Source organism: Ictidomys tridecemlineatus, chromosome 3 (assembly GCF_052094955.1).
Source record: "Ictidomys tridecemlineatus isolate mIctTri1 chromosome 3, mIctTri1.hap1, whole genome shotgun sequence".
NCBI lineage: Eukaryota > Metazoa > Chordata > Mammalia > Rodentia > Sciuridae > Ictidomys > Ictidomys tridecemlineatus.
In genome coordinates this window covers 5626778-5645416 of record NC_135479.1, presented here as the reverse complement: position 1 = coordinate 5645416, position 18639 = coordinate 5626778, and the positions used below count along the sequence as shown (strand labels likewise).

Sequence of the window (18639 nt, the reverse complement as noted above, 5' to 3'; positions counted from 1 at the left end):
CAGGCATCTCCTGAAGAGAGGGACTGGCTCAGGGGCCTGATCTTACCCTCTGTGTGTTATTTCTCTTCTGCAGGATAACACAGAAGTAGAGAAGCGAGATCCCCAAGAACTAGTTGGTAAGTATGCAGGAGAGCTGGGGGCATACTTGTAACCCTTGCCTTGTGAGCAAACCAGCTTCTGGCTATGCTAGCCTCTGCTCCTTGGGGCTTTTCTCAGCTATGAGCATCCTCCCTTCAGACTCCCTCTTAGGGCCTTTGGCATTTTCTAGAATGACTGAGACACCCCCCCCCCAAAAGCAGTTCTTCATTTAATAATATTCATGGTACATCTTATTGGGGTTTCCTAAGTTGCTAATATATCAGGATGGGGTTCCAGGTCCCCATCAGCTGGGAGCTTTGTTTCTTCCCCTTGTGCCCTGGGTCCTTTCTTTGCCTTTGTTCTCCTCCTCCCCCTCCACTGGTGTTCATGTTGCTCACAGAGTCAGCATATGGCCTTTGCTGGAATTTTGCTTTGTCCCCAGGCAAGAACATGCCCTGAAACCCATGAGTTTGGGGCCTTTGGTGAGAGACAGAGCCATTTCTGGAAAATTACGTACCGTCCGCCTCCTTTGCCAGTGCCAGCCTCTAATCCCATTAGAAAGTTTCTTAGCTCCTTTAATTTGGCCATGGACATTATTGGTTCCAAAAGCCTTACCCAAGGGAATTTTCCAGTGAATCCAGGCCTCTCAGCAGTGTCAACCCCCCCCCTCTCTATGGCAGCTGTTACCTGCCTGTCCCAGTGATGTTTACAAAGCATATTTTTTTCTTCTTCCCAGGGACACCTATAAAACCTTCCCTTGTACACCCATGTTGGCATTGAAGGCTCACTCCTTCTAGTCCCAAGTTTTCAGATCACAGAGACTTGGCCAGAAAGTGCTCCTCCAGCCTCCCTTCCACTTGTTTTTCTCTAAGTAGGATCCTTTTGCTGGTGGTGGGGAGGAGGATGAGTTTATTTGGCAACTCTCAGCTTCAGGGGTCTGAGTCCATAGACAGCTGGCTCCATTCCTCGGGGCTTGAGAAGAGGTGGAATGACAGAATGGCAGAGGGAAGTGGCTCACATGATGAGCAGGAAGCAGAGAGACTGTACTTGTCAGATACAAAAACATATCCCAAAGGCATGCCCCCACCTCCTTCAGCCACACCCTGCCTGCCTTCAGTTACCACTCAGTTAATCCCATCAGGAATTAATTCACTGATAAGGTTAAGCCTTGTAAAACCCAATCATTTCTCATTTAAACTTTCTCACACATAAGCTTTTGGAGGACACCTACTCTAAACCATAATGCTGTTCAGTGCCACCCCAGTTCTCAGCAGGATTTTGCTTTGATCCCTGGGCTCTCTAATGGGTGGAATTTGAATCTTCCAAATCCTATAATGGCTCCGGGTTTTCCTAAGCCCTAGCTAGAGTTTGCTCAAAATTGAGAGACTTGCAACATCAGGGGCAGTAGTTTCCTTCTAGACCAGAAGAGGCAGAGTATGTCAGCTAGGTAGCCAAGGGCCTGTCCCTAGTGAGTAATCTGTAGGGCCAGGTGTGGCAAGAGCCTCAGCCTCTTCCTTCAGAACCCCACCTGATCTTTCTGTTTATTATTAAGAAGCTTCAAGGCTGGAGATCAGAGAGCAGCCTGTCTGTGAGCCATCATGGCAGTGCCCTCCACTCACTAGCAGTGTTTGGCACATGACACAGTGTGTATGGGAGCTTAGCTCCCAACTTCTTTCACAGCCAACTGAGCACTATTTCTCTCTGCCATCTTTGTTTATTTGTTTTGATACTGGAAATTTAACCCAGAGGCACTTTACCACTGAGCTACATCCTAGATCCACCCCCAACTTTTTTGACCTTTTATTATGAGACAGGGTCCCCTAAGTTGCTTAAGGCTTAAGTTGCTGAAGCTGGCCTTGAACTTGTGATCTGGAATTACAGGTGTGTACTGCCTATATCCAACTCCATGCCACACTTTAAAAATAGCTTTGTTGAGCTGGATGCTGAGATTCACATCTGTAATCCCAGCAATTTGGCAGGCTGAGGCAGGAAGATTGCAAATTTGAGGCCAGCCTCAGAAACTTAACAAGACACTGTCTCAAAGAACTGGTCGGCTTAGGAGGCTGAGGCAGGAAGATCACAAGTTCAAAGCTAGCCTCAGCAATTTAGTAAGGCTCCAAGCAATTTAGTGAGACCCAATCTCAAAATAAAAAATAAAAAGGATTGGATTCAATCCTGGGTTCAATCCCTGTTACCAAAAAAGTAATGAACTGGAAATGTAGCTCAATAGTAAAGCACCTCTGGTTCAATCTCCAGTACCAAATAAATAAATAATGAAAAAATAAAAATAGTTTGGTTGAACTGGGTAAGGTGGAAAAGACAGTATTTGAAGCTACTTGGGAGGCTGAGCAGAAGAGTCACAATCTGATGCAAGCTTGGACAACTTCAAGGCCAGCCTGGGCAACTTAACGAGACCCTTAGTAAGTTGGTGAGACCCTGTCTTAAATAAAAAATTTAAAGGCCTAGAACATAATAACTTCAGTGGTAAATCACTCCTGGATTCCATCACCAGTAACCCCCTCCCAAAAAAATAAAGGAGCTTTGTTGAGGTTTATTTTATAATTTTCAAAGTAAAATTCGCTGGTTTTAAGTGTGCAATTTGATGAATTTTGACAGCTGTGTATAGTTGTATTATCCTCTCCACCTTCACAAGACAGGATGTTTCCATCCCTCCAAAATGTTCCCTTATGTGCCACCACTATTTGCAGACCATTTCTTCCCCTGGCTTCAGGCAAGAAGTGATCCACTCTCTTTGGAAGTTCTGTCTATTTTAGAATTTCTTTTTTTTTTTTTAAGAGAGATTTTTTAATATTTATTTTTTAGTTTTCGGCAGACACAGCATCTTTGTTTGTATGTGGTGCTGAGGATCGAATCTGGGCCGTATGCATGCCAGGTGAGCGTGCTACCACTTGAGCCACATCCCCAGCCCCCTAGAATTTCATATAAATCAGAATTTATTGATGTTTTAGGCTGGATCACTCCCTGTCATGGGGGCATCCTGTGCATTTAGGATATTTAGCACGGCATTAGTTTTTTTGTTTTTTTGTTTTTTTTGAGAATTTTAATATTTATTTTTCAGTTCTTGGCGGACACAACATCTTTGTATGTGGTGCTGAGGATCGAACCTGGGCTGCACGCATGCCAGGCGAGCGCGCTACTGCTTGAGCCACATCCCCAGCCCATGGCATTAGTTTCTACCCACTAAATGCCAGGAGCATTCTCTCCTTCTTCCCCAAATGTGGTAGCAAAATGTTATCTCCAAAGGTGCAGAATCACCCCAAATTGAGAACTGCTAATACAAATAGATCATAGTTTTCCTGACTGGCTTCCTTTACTTGTCTTGATGCTTCTGAGATTCATCCATGTCGTTGAGCATATCCATCGTTTACTTCTTTTTATTGCTAAGGAACATGCTTGTAAGGTATACTACAGTTGTTTGTGTATTCATTCACCCACCGAGGACACAAATGCCGCATAGTTTTGAACTGTCTCACCACTTCTCATTAAGGAGTAGCTAGGTCAGCTCTTCACTGAGCATGCAAGCTTGGACAACTTTTAGTTTAGTGGAGAGTAGATTCCATCCATGATTCCATGCTTGTCAGCTCCTCTGTCTGAACTTGGCTCCTGTACCTGAACTTAACTCCTCTAGATATCAGGACTCAATGTTGCTCACTGGATGTGGGAAACATTTTCAAACACGTAGACAGCCCTACCTTTAAAAAAGCAATTAAGAAAGCTGAGAGTCCAATTCATAGGTGAGGTATCTCTAGTACTGTAACTCCTGACAGAGCTGTCCATACCCACCAGGGGCCCCACCATTGCTCCATAGGTGCCAGAAACAGAGGTACTGGAGTGACACCCCCAGTGAGTTCTCCATGCCAATCATGAACTAGAAATATCCCCCCACCTCCTGCTTGTAGCCCCCCACAACACCCTGCACACATCCTCAGGTCTCCCAGTCTTGCTACTCTGCTTGCTCCCTACCACTGCGTAGCCCTACCTGGCAGCTATGGATACTGGGGATGTTTTCTGACATGGGCAGGCCCCAGGGGTGATGTGTGCTGATGCAGGCTCCTTAAATCCTAAGTTGCAGCTGCCCTCTCAGACTGTCCCCCAGAAGACCCAGGCAGCAGCCACACATGTGGTGGTTGTCCTGAGTGTCTGAGGACACACTGCTAAATGTATTTCCTGGGAAGGTGGTTCAGAGTTCTGGCTGCTTATAGCAAGATACACAGAGTGGATGTCATTTTTATTGGATTCATTCTGGAACTTAGGAAAGAGAATCACTGAAAAATTGTTTCTAAAATCGGTGGGATAACTTTTGTTTTCCCAAGTTTGTCCCTTTATTGTCAGTTACTTCCTAGTAATTCTTGTTTGTAGCCCAGAGCTCAGAGGGGTTTCCCTTTTGTCATGCTATCTACCATTTGCACCCTGGAGGTTGGTGGGGTTGCTATGGCAACAGTGTCACACCCTGTTTTTCTAAAAGACTTTCCTGGCAAATGCCAAAGGGCATTCTTTGTCTCCCTGTCACATGCACACATTGTCACATTGTGGCTCTAGTCTTGGGAAGAACTTAACCTTCCTTGTTTCTGTGCCCAGTGCCTGCCAAGGCCTCCTTGCTTTTGTTGACGATGTTCATGAAATCTGAGGACCAGCTCTTCCCAGCTGCTTCCACTCTCAACTGGCCTCTGCAGCCTTTTTGAGCTCATGTCTAGAACTTCTGCTCATCCCAGGGCTGAGAGGAAGGAGGAAGTCAGGATGAGGCTTGAATCCCAGCCAGAGCAGAGTGTTACCCTTGCTTGAGGAATCAGGAGGCAGAAGGAAGGTGCTGGGCCCAGAGAATCACATAGTCCCCTTGTGGAAACTCAGGCCACAGCAGGACCTTTGATCTGTGAGTCACCCAATCTCTGTCCTCTTGCCCCTCCTCAAAATAACAGGCCAGTACTCTGCCCTTGGAGTGTGTCCAGCAAAAATCCATTGATAACAGTAAAAATCAGCATGTGTAATCGTGTTCCCTGGCCAGGCATGGTGGTTCAAACCTATAATCTCGCTACTTAGGAGGTTGAAGTAAGAAGATCTCATTTCAAGGCCAGCCTGGACAACTTAATGAAACCCTGTATTAAAATAAAATTCAAGCCAGGTGCAGTGGTACTTCTATAATCCCAGTGGTTCAGGAGACTGAGTCAGGAGGATTGCAAGTTCCGAGCCAGCCTTGGCAACTTAGGCCCTAAATAATTCAGTGAGACCCTCTCTCTAAATAAAATATATAAAAAGGGCTGAGTATGTTGTTCAGTGGTAAAGTGCCCCTGGGTTCAATCCCTGGTACCAAATTCGAAAAAGCTAGGGATATAGCTCAGTGGTAGAGCACCTGCCTATTACATGTGAGACCCTGGGGTCAATCTCTAGATCAGTACCTTTAAAAAAAAAAAAGCAGGAATGCTCTGGGCTTGACCCCCAGCCTTAAGGTGTTTGTAGGGTGAGCAGGCTGGAATCCCAACAGCTAGACTGACAAGTCTGGAGAGTTTGTTTCTAGCCTAAGTAGTACAGGTGGCAGGCTCGTAGTCCCAGCTACTTAGGAAGCTGAGGTCACTTGAATCCAGAAGCTCAAGACTTCTACAACAAGGCCTCCACAACATAGTGAGAGCTTGTCTTTTTAAAAAATAATAATAATAACCAGACATGGTGTTACATGCCTGTAATCCCAGCAGCTGTGGAGGCTGAGGCAGGAGGATTGCAAGTTCAAAACCGGCCTTAGCAATTTAGCAAGGCCTTAAGTAACTCATTGAAACCCTGTCTCTAAATAAAAAATATAAAATAGTGCTGGGGATGTGGTTCAGTGGTTAAGTGCCTCTGGATTCACTCCTGATACAAAAATAATATTATCCTAGCCTTGGGAGAGGAGACCCAGAAGGCTGTTCTAGGCCAGTCTCCACAGTCCAGGAGACCACTTGTTCCCCCTAGAATTACAGGGGTGCAAAGCTAACCCATTTCTTAGAGCAGATAAGTGGTCTAAGAAATAGGTTAGTTATGCACCCCTGTAATTCTAGCTTTTCAGGAGGCTGAGACAGGAGGATTACATGTTCTAGGTCAGCGTCAGCAACTTAGACACTATCTCAAAAATTAAAAAAGGACTGGGGACAGTGTTCCTTGCGAAAGTAGTCCTGGGTTCAATCTCCAGTACCACAAAAGGAAGAAATAAAGAAATGAGTTAGCCAGAGGACCTGGCACACACAGTAGGTCCTCAGAAAGTATTTGTTGGGTGTTATTGGTGGTAGCTTGTTCATTCTTTCCCTTCCTCCTGCCCGCCCTGTTCTGCCTGCTATTTGCTCATTGTATGGTCCTTTTCATGAAGGAATGTTTTAAAGAGCACAGGCAGAATTTTACAACAAACAGTGCATTGTTTGAGTGATCCAGAGCAGGACTGTGGTCACCAGAGTGGCCAGAGGCTACAGGGAAGGGAGTGAGAAGAGAGGGCGAGGCTTGAGTGGGAGGCTTCGGTGGGCAGCAGCAAATCTCTGAGGGAGTCGTCCCTTGGGGGTTGTGGTTTTAATGTCAGAATCAGGCCTTTTGTTCCCAAAAATGAGTTGGGCCAAGAAAAAGACCATAAACCAATCATCAACAGGTAATTTTTTTTAAAAGTGTCCTTATGCATAAGCAGTTTTAGACTCTTAGAACCCCAAATCTCAGGAACCCTGAATACAGTTTCTCCCTAGGCAGGTCAGCCCAAGACAAGAAGGCTGATACTGAGCAACTCTGATTTCTAGAGTTCTAGTAGAGGTGTTTTAGAGACTACGCAGTGGGAGGCTGGAGCCAATGCACAGTGAGTTGACTTGCATGTTCCTCCCAACCATGTGTTCACTAACTTCACATTGGTAGCCTGAAATTGGCCACAGAAAGGAAATTTACACCATGGGAATCAGCAAATGCTAAGGATCCCTCTCCCCCAGCTGGTTGTTAAACATTTCCCAGCACAGCACTGGGCATATTCTTTTCTTAAAATTTAACCAGCGGCTGGGACTATAGCTCAGTGGTAATGCACTTGCCTTGCATGTGTGAGGCACTGGGTTCAATTCTCAGTACCATGTATAAATAAAATAAAGATCTGTTGACAACTAAGGGAAAAAATATTTTTAAAAAAGTTAACCAGTGGGGGCTGGGGTTGTGACTCAGTGGTAGAGCACTTGCCTCACACGTGTGAGGCACTGGGTTCAATTCCCAGAACCACATATAAATAAATGAATAAAATAAAGGTCCATCAACGACTGAAAAAAAATTTTTTTTTTTAACGTTAACCAATGAGGGGCTGGGGTTAGGCACTGGGTTTGATCCTCAGCACCTCATGGAAAAAAATATATATAAAGGTTTTGTGTCCATCCATAACTAAATATTAAAAAAAAAAAAAAGTTAACCAGTGGGAACCAGGCCCTGTAGTGTACACCTGTAATCTGTCTTAGGAGGCTGAGGTAGGAGGATCACAAGTTCAAGGCCAGCCTAAACAGTTTAGTGAGACCCTGTCTCAAAAAAAGGAGGATGGGGTGGCTGGGGATGTAGCTCAGTGATAGGAGCACTTGCTTAGCAAGCTTGAAGCCCTATATTTAATCCCCAGTACTACTCCACAAAAAAAGAGAAAAAGTTAACCACTAGGACTTGGTAATACATGTTTTTCTTTTTTTTTTTTAAGAGAGAGAATTTTTAATATTTATTTTTTAGTTCTCTGCAGATACAACATCTTTGTATGTGGTGCTAAGGATCGAACCCGGGCCGCACGCATGCCAGGCGAGCGTGCTACCGCTTGAGCCACATCCCCAGCCCTACATGTTTTTCATCTAGACCTTCTACCTAAATTTCTCTTCTCCCAGGTTGACATGTGTCTGGCTCCTGATCAGCTCAGGTGACAACAGAATACCCTATTTTATTGTTTGTTTCTTTTTTTTCTCCCCACCTCCCCAGTATTGGGTGTGAACCCAGGAGAGCTCTACCACTAAGCTAAATCCCTAACCCTTTTTATATTTTATTTTGAGACAAGGTCTCACTGAGTAAAACTGAAGCTGGCCTCAAATTTGCATTCTTCCTACCTCAGCCTCTGGAGTCACTGGGATTATAGGCATATGCTACCCTACCCAACTGTTTTACCATTTTCACAGCATTTATCCCTTCCTGAAAACATAAAAATGCAGCATTTAAAATGTTATCTCTGTCCCCTGTCCTAATACCCTCACCTATAGAATCTTTCCCTCTAATTTCTCAACAGCCTCCTTTTCCGAAAGGGTCCGGAACATGTCGCCTGATGAAATCAAGATCCCACCAGAACCCCCTGGCAGGTGTTCTAATCATTTACAAGTAAGCACAGGGCCTGGCTGCTGAGGCCAATATGGATGAAGTGGGTATGGGTTAGCTACCTGGTGGGGCCACAGCAGGGAAAAGGGACCAAGGTCCTGGGTTCAATTTCCAGCACCACAAAAAATAATAAATGAATAAATAGGCTGCCACATGATCAGGAGCTACAATCCTGGTTATCTAGCTAGCCAGATCTCAGGAATTGGCACCCATAGTTCATGGCACCTGATATTGTACTAGCCTACCTTTAGTAAGGCCTATGTCCCCGCAGGAAAAAACATGCACATTTCACTGCACGCAGTTGACCCAGTGGTAAAAAACTGTGTTGACAAAATAAGGACATATCAGACTGTAAAGTAAATTATGCTAATGTGAAAACAGCATTTATACTTTTTATTTTCCTGCGGTACTGGAAATGGAACCTAGGGCCTCACACATCAACCACTGGTACATCTAGCACTCTACCACTGAGCTACACCTTCAGCCAAAAGTACAGCATTTATATGGCATAACATTCCTGTCCTCATTCCTAAATTCAGATTTCAGCCATTTATTGCCTACCTTTGGCCTTGAAATCCCTAGTGGTGGGAACTGTTCATGCAGTTGCTCCTTGGCTGGCAGGACTTCTGGATTTCAAACTATACTGTGGCTTCTCTTTGTCCCTCTGCTGTGAGTGGGACCTTGTAACTAATAATAGGCCCGATGCCCAAGGCTGTGCAATTGTGGCCCTGGTTCACCTGCTTTGCCTTTGATCCTGCAGCTTCTGCTCAGTGCCTCTGGCTACTCAGCAAGCCCCTGGCACCACCCAAATGGATGGATGACTAATGGGAGTGGGGTTGAAGAATGCAGCAGACCAGGGGAGGGCTAGAGTCAGGGCTGGGGGACAGTGCAGCTTGTCTTCCTTTCAGGGAAGTCTCCTCCCTTTGCTGAGTTGTCTGTTTCCCAGCACCCTCAGGATCAAGTCATCCTCCATGGCAGAAAATGGGCTCTAGCCTGTAAGGACAGTTCCAAAGATCTGCCATACAGAGCCAGATAGCCATTCAGCCCTCAAATTCAAAATGTTCCTCCTCATTCAATCCTCCCTTGGGTAGAAACCATGGCATTTGAGCAAATGGTTTAGTTCACCTGAGGTAGCAGAACCCATTTGGAAACCCAACCAAGTCAGCTATATGATAAGTTCACCGAAAGCTGCCCAGCCTTCTATGTAAGGCCTCCTTCCACTGCCCTTGATGAGAACCCATTGAGGGAAGCAGCTTGTCGCTCTCAGCTTCTCTCTTCCCTGGTAGTTAAATGGATTACAAATCTTTCAGTGCTTCTTCAGGTCCATCTCGGCAGAAAAATTTGCCTTCTGACCAGGCGAGTAGGCCACCTCTCCTGACATGTCCATCCTAAGGAGTATCACTTGGGACCTCCAGCCCTGCCCCCACCCCACCTCCTCTTGCAGGGGAAGAGTGCCCAAATGTTTTCCTTCTGAAGAATCTGTATATTTAACTGCCAAGTGAGGGGATGCTGAAGTTTGATCTTGAATTAGATCTTACCCACCTTCCTAGATAAGAACACACTTTCTTTTTTTGAGAATTTTTTTTTTGAGAGGAGGGGGGGGGAGGGAGGAGAGAGAGAATTTTTAATATTTATTTTTTTTAGTTCTCAGCGGACACAACATCTTTGTTGGTATGTGGTGCTGAGGATCGAACCCGGGCCGCACGCATGCCAGGCGAGCGTGCTACCGCTTGAGCCACATCCCCAGCCCAAGAACACACTTTCAAAGAAGTCTTCATTGTCACTGGGCAGCACTGATACCATATGCCACCGGGGCCAGGCAAGACCCCCATCCTGAGGATAGCATATTACTGGCCCAGTAGGTTATCCTGGATCCCAGCCAGGTAGTTCTCCTGTGTCCCATAGAGAGTAGGTCAGGGATCTGTGTGAGCATTTTGGTCAAAATGACATGAGCTCTTAACCCTTGATTGTGACCCTTGACAAACTGGCATTACCCAGCCACTTGTGAGTGCCTCACATAAGACTTGCTAAGGCTGAGGGTTTAGTTCAGTGGGAATATGCTTGCCTAGCATACACAATCCCCAGCATTGAAAAAGAAAGAAAATTCTAGGAAGTTTGTGAGACCACTCCAAGACATTCTACTCCTGCCTTGAAAAGGTCACAGGTCTATTGGTTGCAATTCACAGTTTTGCTGAGGACTTAACCTTCTGTTGGAATTTTAAACCAACCAGGCATGGTGGTACACTTCTATAATCACAGCAACTTTGGAAGTGAGGCAGGAGGATTGCAAGTTCCCAGCCTTGGTAACTTAGTGAGATCTTGTCTCAAAATAAAAATTAAAAAGGGCTGAGATATGGCTCAGTGATAGTGTCCCTGGATTCAACCCCTAATACCAAACATAAATCATGTAAAAACAGCTAACACCTTAAACTCTTCTTATAGTGATTTGAGAGCTGATAACCAGTCAGGAGTTTGTTTCTTTTCTTCGCTGTTCCTTCTCCACCTTGATCTTTACTCCTCACTATACTGGCCATCCAGAGAAGGTTGGAAGAAATCAGCAATGAAAACAGACCCATCTTGGTTTATCTTGCCTGTGGGCAGCTCTGCTCTTTAAAGGCTGGGTGGAAAAGGAGAATATGGCTGCAGTTGGGCTTCCTGGGGCTCTTGTGTTTATGCCACAGACTGGATTGTGGGTGGGTGGTCTTCTGTCATATGTCCTGTTCCTGTTCATAGGACAAGATCCAGAAGCTTTATGAGCGAAAGATAAAGGAGGGAATGGATATGAATTACATCATCCAAAGGAAGAAAGAATTTCGGAACCCTAGGTGAGTTTCCCATGAGCTTGTAGGTAAGTTGAGTCACTGGTGTTAGATGGGGGAACCAGGAATGCGCCTAGGAAGGGCTGAGGAGAGGCAGCCTTGATCCCTCTTGAGCAAAAAGGGCCATCTCCCAGATTCTCCTTATTCTAAGTGCCTGTGACACATAGCCAGCTGTCTAAACCAGGTGGAGCTTTATCAATTAGATCCAAACTAAGCATAGAAACCAGCCTACAGAATAGCAGCCAAGAGTCTTGGGCTGATGCAGGGAGACCTGGCTGGTTTCTTGTCACTCCTCTGCTCCTACAGCACATAACTTCTCAAGGCTTTAATTTCCTCATCTGTTCAATAAGGGAGTTACTCTTCTTCCAACTCTAAAAAGTTGGTTTTGCATACAGATGAGAGGTTTTAGGGACAGGTATATCTAGGTCTTAGTCCATCTAGTGTTCTGGCTAGTGACAAACCCAGGAAGAAGGTGATGTGTGACAGTGGGACCTGTTCTGGCCCCTGCATGGGCCTGAGTGTGGTGGACTCAACCCAGCCATACAGACTGAAGGTTAGAGACATCTGGATTAGACACAGCAGAGCTGACATCTCACTCCTGGTGCTTGCCCCAGCTACATTTCCATCTCCCAAAGAAGGTAGAAAGCCAGAGCCCAGGAGGTCAGGCCCCCCATTAGGAAGCTTGCTTAGAACAATATAACTGGCCTTAAGAGTTTCCGCTCTTATCTTAGCCCCAGGGACTAGTGGTTTCATTGCCCTGTAGACCTGGACCAGTGCCTGCTCACTGATGAGGCTGTTTTCTTTTCAGCATCTATGAGAAACTGATCCAGTTCTGTGCCATTGATGAGCTGGGCACCAACTACCCAAAGGTGCGTCCTACACTTTGCAGCTCGAGGGTGAAGAGGGTTCCCAGAACTCTGTGTTTGCTCCACTGTATTTGACCTAGAGCTACAGAAAGGTCCATGTAGCAGCACTACGGGTTGAAGAGGACAGGCCCCATCTCTGTTGTTTTTGAGTTTCTATTCTGAAATAGTTTAACAAAGAAATGCCAGCAACAGACCTGGTCTCTAACTACTTAGAACCCAAGTATATGCTTGTTGTTCCTATCGGCCAGCTGGTGGTGGTGTTACTGAGCCAAGAACTTTGCCACTCCCGTGTTCTTTTCTGAGCTTTTTCTGGCTACCCATGGCTGGGAATCATGCCAGCTCCTGTGCTGTCAAGAGAACAGGGGGCTCCAGGCCAAAAAGGTCCATGGAAAGACTCTTCGAATCATTGTTACCTGGTGGTCTCTGCTGATTGCATCTTGATCTTTTCTTTTTCAGGATATGTTTGACCCCCATGGCTGGTCTGAGGATTCCTACTATGAGGCATTAGGTAACCTGCTTTCCATCTACCCACCACTCGTCCATCCACCCCTCTGTTCAGCCATTCAGCCATCTAGTCAATCATCCAGGATCCAGGCCACACATGTTTCAGGGTCTCCTCTATGTCAGGCCACATCCAAGGGGCTGTTGATTCAGTCTTGAATAAGACAGACCCCATCTGTAACTTACAAGACTTAAATATAAGTCAGGCATGGGGGCATATACCTGTTAATTCCAGCTACTTGAGAGACTGAGGCAGAAGGACCAAAAGTTTAAGACAGGTCTGGGCAACTTAGCACGACCCTCTCAAAACTTTTAAATATTTTTTTTTTAAAGTGCTGGAGACATAGTTCAGAAGTAGAGCAATTCCCTAGCATATGTGAGGTCTTTGGTTTCCAGTACCCCACATGCGTGCATACACATGCACGCATGTGCACACACACACACAAAGACTTGAATATAGCAAGGAAGATAGTGAAACCAGTAATTCCAGCACTGATGGGTATTAAGATGAGGAGAGAGTGTTGGGTGTAGTGGCACACACCTGTAGTCCCAGCAACTCATCAGGCTCAAGACAGAGTATCACAACTTCAGGGCCAGCATGGGCAACTCAACAATACCCTATCTCAAAAAATTAGGACTGGGAGTGTAGCTCCAGTGGTAGAGTGCCTCTGGATTCAATCCCCAGTACGGGGGGGGGGGGGGGGGGGACCCAAGGGGGTTTGAGGAAGGTTTGGTAATCAGGGTCACCTCACCTGGCTAAAGGGTTAGGAAGACCCTGCCAAGGAAGCCGTGTTGCAGCTAAGGTTTGGAGAGGTGTAGGAGCCAGGCAGATGCGGGCAGAATGCTCCAGGCAGGCTGGGGAATTGTATTCTAAGGCCAGGGGGATTTCAAAGGGTAGCCTTCAAGCTACAGGTCTTAAGCCAATAGCCCATGGTCCAGTTCCTGGCCTATACATATATTTTGTTTTCCCCACACAAATTTTTTCTTTTCTTAATTTGAATTAGTTGCCAACATTTTGTATAAAATTCCATAATTGTAGCTTTTCTTTGTCAGTAGGAAGATAATCCCCACATTCCCAAACCCAACAGTTCCTGGAGCTCAGGAGTAACTAACCCTTCCCAACAAGATATGCAGCCTCCAGGTCCTTGTTTTGAGGCCCCTGCTCTAAATTGACTAAGGGCTGGCATTTCATTTCACCTAATGCAAAAGAATTCTAAGCCCACAAAGGCCTTAAAATCATCAAAAAGAATACAGTGCCCCGAGCAGTGAGGGGATTAGGCTCCACAGGATTAGGCTGCTCATAGGGTTCCTTGTAACACCATCTTGTCTCTTCTAGCCAAGGCCCAGAAGATTGAAATGGACAAATTGGAAAAAGCCAAAAAGGAGCGAACCAAAGTAAGTGGTTACAGACCTGCAGGATCAGAAAGGCAAGCATTGGGTATTCAGGTCCTGATGGATAAGCTGAGAGTCCCCATCTCCCACACCCACCCTTTTCCACACTTGTCACCTGCTGAGGCTCTGAGGAGCCTAGGCCTGCCCTTCTGCACCAAGCAGGCTGTGGCCCAGCCTCTGACGTGGCTTTTAGAAGCCTCCCACTGTTCCATTCTTGATGTCTTGTAGTTCAGATATTACGCTCTCCCTCACCTTCCCTCCCCCATTCACAACTTCAAAGTTCAGGTAGCTTGTCTCTTGTGGGTCATTGGGTCATCAGTGCCCTCCCTGACCTGGATGGAGGGAAGTATTTCCTTCTGAGAGTGTAGGCACCCTAGCCTGCTCCAGCCATTGCATTTCTTGCCCTGCAAAACTGACCTCAGCAGCCTGCTTGGGTGCTTCCTTGTAAGTCCCATGTCTGACAGCCAGGTGAACCCTCATTTTAGAACCCTGAGTACCACTTCTTCCCAGTTGTGTGGTGTGGGTTCTTCATAAGCATCAATTTAGCTCTGAGACTAAAGCATCATCCTTTGGACACTGTGCCTTTATAACAAGAGTCTCCAAGAGAGAAAGCTGGGCATCAGACACTGGCTCCTCCCACCTCTTGTTAGACCTGGTCAGCCTCACGGCAGCTGCAACCCCCAGGATACTCCCCTCACCCCCAAGCAGAGGGGCTGCAGGGCCTGGACGCACTGGTGGCCCTCTCAAGGCCCTGGCTGGTGGGAGCTGGTGTGAGGGGATAATCTGGTTTCTCATTCTTAACCCTTGATTGAATCTCCCTTCTCTCTCTTTCCCTCTCCCTTCCAAACCCCAGGCTTATTGCAGGGACGTGTCTGCAGCGCCTGGGGACCGGAGCTGTCCTTCCCCTGTGCGGGCGGGCACCGCCTCCTGGGTGTGAGGAGGAGGGGCCTGGCCAACCGGTTCTGGGCATGTGAGGTGGGGTGGTGGGCAGGGGTGCCGGGCATGCGCAATCCTGTGATGCCGGGAGGGACTGCTGTCTGCTGGGAAAGCTCTTTGAAGAGTGGTGAAAGTCCCTTCGGGCTGTTTCCAGGCACCTCTCCCTCCCCAGATGCTCATAGCTGAGGTGACTTTCAATGCCTCTTTGTGTACTGCCAAATTCCTGTCCCCCTGGAGCAGATGGATGGCACAGGAAGTAGGCACATAGCTCTGCATTGGCCTTATCCTCCTCTCTCCCCCCTCCAGATTGAGTTTGTGACGGGCACCAAGAAAGGCACCACCACCAATGCCACAGCTACCACCACAACCACTGCCAGCACAGCCGTCGCAGGTAGGATGGCTTGGCCCAGCTCTACCCGGACTGGCCACACCAGTCTAGCAAGGGTTTCCTGGGCTCGTCTAGGGCACCTACTGGCCACCTGGGGCTTCTTGGACCAAGGCCTTTGCATTCCTGCCCTGAGGGCATGGAGTGCTCTGCTTTTGGTTGGTCTTTATCCTGATTCTTCTTCTGCATTATCTCCAGATGCCCAAAAGAGAAAGAGCAAGTGGGACTCCGCCATCCCAGTGACGACAATAGCGCAGCCCACCATTCTCACCACCACTGCCACCCTGCCAGCGGTAGTCACTGTCACCACCAGCGCCAGCGGCTCCAAGACCACAGTCATCTCTGCTGTGGGCACCATTGTGAAGAAAGCCAAGCAGTGACAGAGCCATGCCAGGGCTTGACTGTGCAGCCTAGTGGCTGCTGTATATTTCAGGACTTGGACCTGCTCCCAAGGTGCCATCTGAGAGGAGCCTCTGTGTGGCATTCCAACCAGAAGGACATTGTAGCAGAGGCAAAGGATACAGCAGATAGGGTCTGTCTGTCCACACACCACTTTGGGGTCTCACCCAATTAAAAGTGTCGTGTTCTTCTGTCCCAGCATCTGGGGTACACTGGCCTCTCCCACGGTTTGTTTGCAGGCAAATGTGAAGCTCAAATGCTCCCTCCATCTTCTTATTCATGATTATTGATTGCCTAAGGATTGATAGTGGGGTGATGGAAGCCTGTGGCACTGCTCAGAGGGGTGCCCCAGTAAGTCACTGATTGTTCCCACTGTCTGCCTCTTGGCATGCTCAGGTGTGGCCCCAGGGAGGAGAGTGAGGCCTCTGGTTCTTAAGCAAGAGCAGACCTCAGCTGTCTTGGTGCAATTGAGCACTCTACAGGCCGCTTCTTGGACATGCCCAGGCTTTCAGAATTAGGCTAGGTACCAGAAAGGCTGGGGTGAGATCCCCAATGTGCACCAGAGGGGGTTGGTATGGGCACCTGGCCAAGGCCACCTAGTCCCTTAGTGCCCAGCAGGCGCAGCCAGTGAGATCTGCAGTCGGGGAGATGAATCACCTCCTGCTCTGGCCGGCAGCAGTTCATTGTTTATGTGAAAGCACTGCTCCTGGGAGAGCTGCTGCCACCCCACCCTTCCTCTGTTGTTATCTCTGCCCAGCAGCAGTCCCTGGGCAACACCAATGGCTGACCAGCTTCTCTTGGGCCAAAATGGGTTTCCCAACCACCACCAGCCTGAGAGTAGAGGGGGCAGTTTGCCTTTGAGGTCTCTGGCAGCTCTGGTCCAGCGGAAGCGCTGAGTGTCAAAGAAGGAAGCCGGGCTGTGAAAAGCTGTGGATTCCATGGGCCCGGCACAGACTGAGAAAGGTGGTCTTGAAATTGATGCCTGGTACTGTTATGTGATCTGAGGAATATGACAAACTATCCCTAATGTCGCCAAAATAAAAATAGTCACTCTTGCCCCATCTTATCCTTGGGACTTGGCCACCCTGGGGGAATTGCTGCTGCCTGCTCATCCTAAGAGGGTCTTTGTAAAGGCCCCCTTGCTCTCAGGCTCTGGGGGTTCCCCCATAGCCAAGGATACCAGGAGGTCTAGTAGAAGGCAGTGCAGCAGGGAAACAGAGTGCCAAGTACAGTGGGCATCCACTGGTCTGGCATCCTGGCCTAAAGCAAGTCCTGTGGTCTGTATGCCACTCTGTCAAATCAGCAATAAAGCTTCATGCAGAGGTTTGGAAGAATCATTGAAGGAAAAGCTTTCTAAACTGTAAAGTACTTGGAAAGTATCTGCTGTTTGCCAATACATTTTATTTTCACTATTGACCTAGGAGAGAAGCAAACCCTAAAAATGATGAAATCAGCCAGGGTCTGGGGAGTTGGCAGCAAGGCCACCTCCCCTTTAAGGGCTCTTTGATAGAGCCGGAAGTAGGCTGAGGCCAGTCTGCCGCTAGCCCTGCCATTGAGCTGCCCAGTTGGAGCAGCAGTGACTGTGCAGTGGGGGCCTGGGCAGTGGACACAGCTGAGTTGGCATCCCCAAGCTGAGAGTGCTGTTCCACTTCCTAGAAACCGAGTGAGTTGGCTAAGTCTTAATCCTCAGAATAACAGGTTAGTATAAAAGGGTGCCTGCCCACCTTTATTCCCACTGAGGATGGTGTCTGAGGATACCGGGTGTCCCTGCTACTAGGGACTAAGGTGACTTCTGATCTCACAGGGAAAATTCACTCTGCCCCCACCCCTTTCCTGTGTTGAGCAATGACATCATGATCCATGCAGGTCTCACCACTGTGCACTGGGAATCTGCGCTGTCCCTCACACCCCGTGGGTGACTTCAGAAGCTCTTCCTCCATCCCCTTTATTGCTGCCTCTGTTCAGGCTCTTGTCCCTCACACCACACTGTTCTGGCCTGGTAGTGCTGCCTCAGTTTCCCCACTCCCGTCCAAGCTCCGGTCATCCAGCAGAGGCCCCTTGCTATACTCTAGCTCTTGCCATGTTACATGCTGCACAGCAGGGTCTAGACTTGAACATGGCATGCCAAGCCACCAGCTTCCCACCTCTCCACACACCACCCACTGTGCTTGAGCAGCTCCCTCACCTTGTGCTTTCCCTGCTGCGCCTCTGCACATGGAGCACCTCCAAAATGGATCTCGGGTTTCATACCCCTTCCTGACTTCACTCCCCGCAGCTGCTCACTCCTTTCTCAGTGCTCTCAGAAGTGTTTCTCTGCCTGTGACTTCTGCCCACATAACAGTGGGCTGAGACCACTGGTGTCCTAGTTACTGCAAGCAAAGAAGGTAGTTACAAGAAACAATGTCCCATGTGCCTGAAATAAGGACTTTAGTCAGTGATGTAGTGGAGGAATGGAAGGAGGGGTTAATTAGTGGTCATCCAAAGTTGTGGTCACTAGACTCGAGTGACCCTCCATGCCCATGTTCACAGCGATTCTTGTATGGGTTTAATTCCAAAGGACTACTGTAGATTGTGTGCTGGCAATCCCAGAGGCTCAGCCATAGGAATAGGGGGCTCATTGTTCTCTCATTTTGTGCTTGTTTTGATTTTGGAGACAGCATCTCACTATGTTGCCCAGGCTGGCCCCAAACTACTGGGCCTAAGCAATCCTGCCTCAGCCTTCCAAATAGCTGAGAATACAGGCACATGTCATCACACCTGGCTCTCATATGTTTGAAAGTATGGGTAAAAGTTTGGTTTTACCAACCACTGTGGTGCATGCCTATAATCCCAAAGCTCAGGAGGCTGAGGCAAGAGGATCATAAATTCAAAGCAGCCTCAGAAACTTAGTGAAGCCTTGTCTCTAAATAAAATATAAAAAGGGCTG

General features: G+C 47.6%; 1 protein-coding gene across 5 annotated transcripts in view; it reads left to right on the top strand.

Moving 5' to 3' along the window:
- Positions 1-17047, top strand: part of Sap30bp (SAP30 binding protein) — a 40943-nt gene extending 23896 nt beyond the window's left edge. For 2 of the 5 annotated variants that reach the window (XM_040268444.2, XM_040268443.2), the window contains 9 exons: positions 74-116; positions 8330-8418; positions 11149-11240; positions 12043-12103; positions 12557-12608; positions 13938-13996; positions 14847-14924; positions 15236-15320; positions 15513-17047. In XM_040268444.2, coding sequence (XP_040124378.1) covers positions 74-116; positions 8330-8418; positions 11149-11240; positions 12043-12103; positions 12557-12608; positions 13938-13996; positions 14847-14924; positions 15236-15320; positions 15513-15694 — 741 coding nt within the window. In that variant the 3' untranslated portion in view covers positions 15695-17047. The remainder of the gene's footprint in view (positions 1-73; positions 117-8329; positions 8419-11148; positions 11241-12042; positions 12104-12556; positions 12609-13937; positions 13997-14846; positions 14925-15235; positions 15321-15512) is intronic. The other 3 variants (XM_013361658.4, XM_005332567.5, XM_040268445.2) reach the window with 2 other exon arrangements.
- Positions 17048-18639: the final 1592 nt, after the last annotated feature.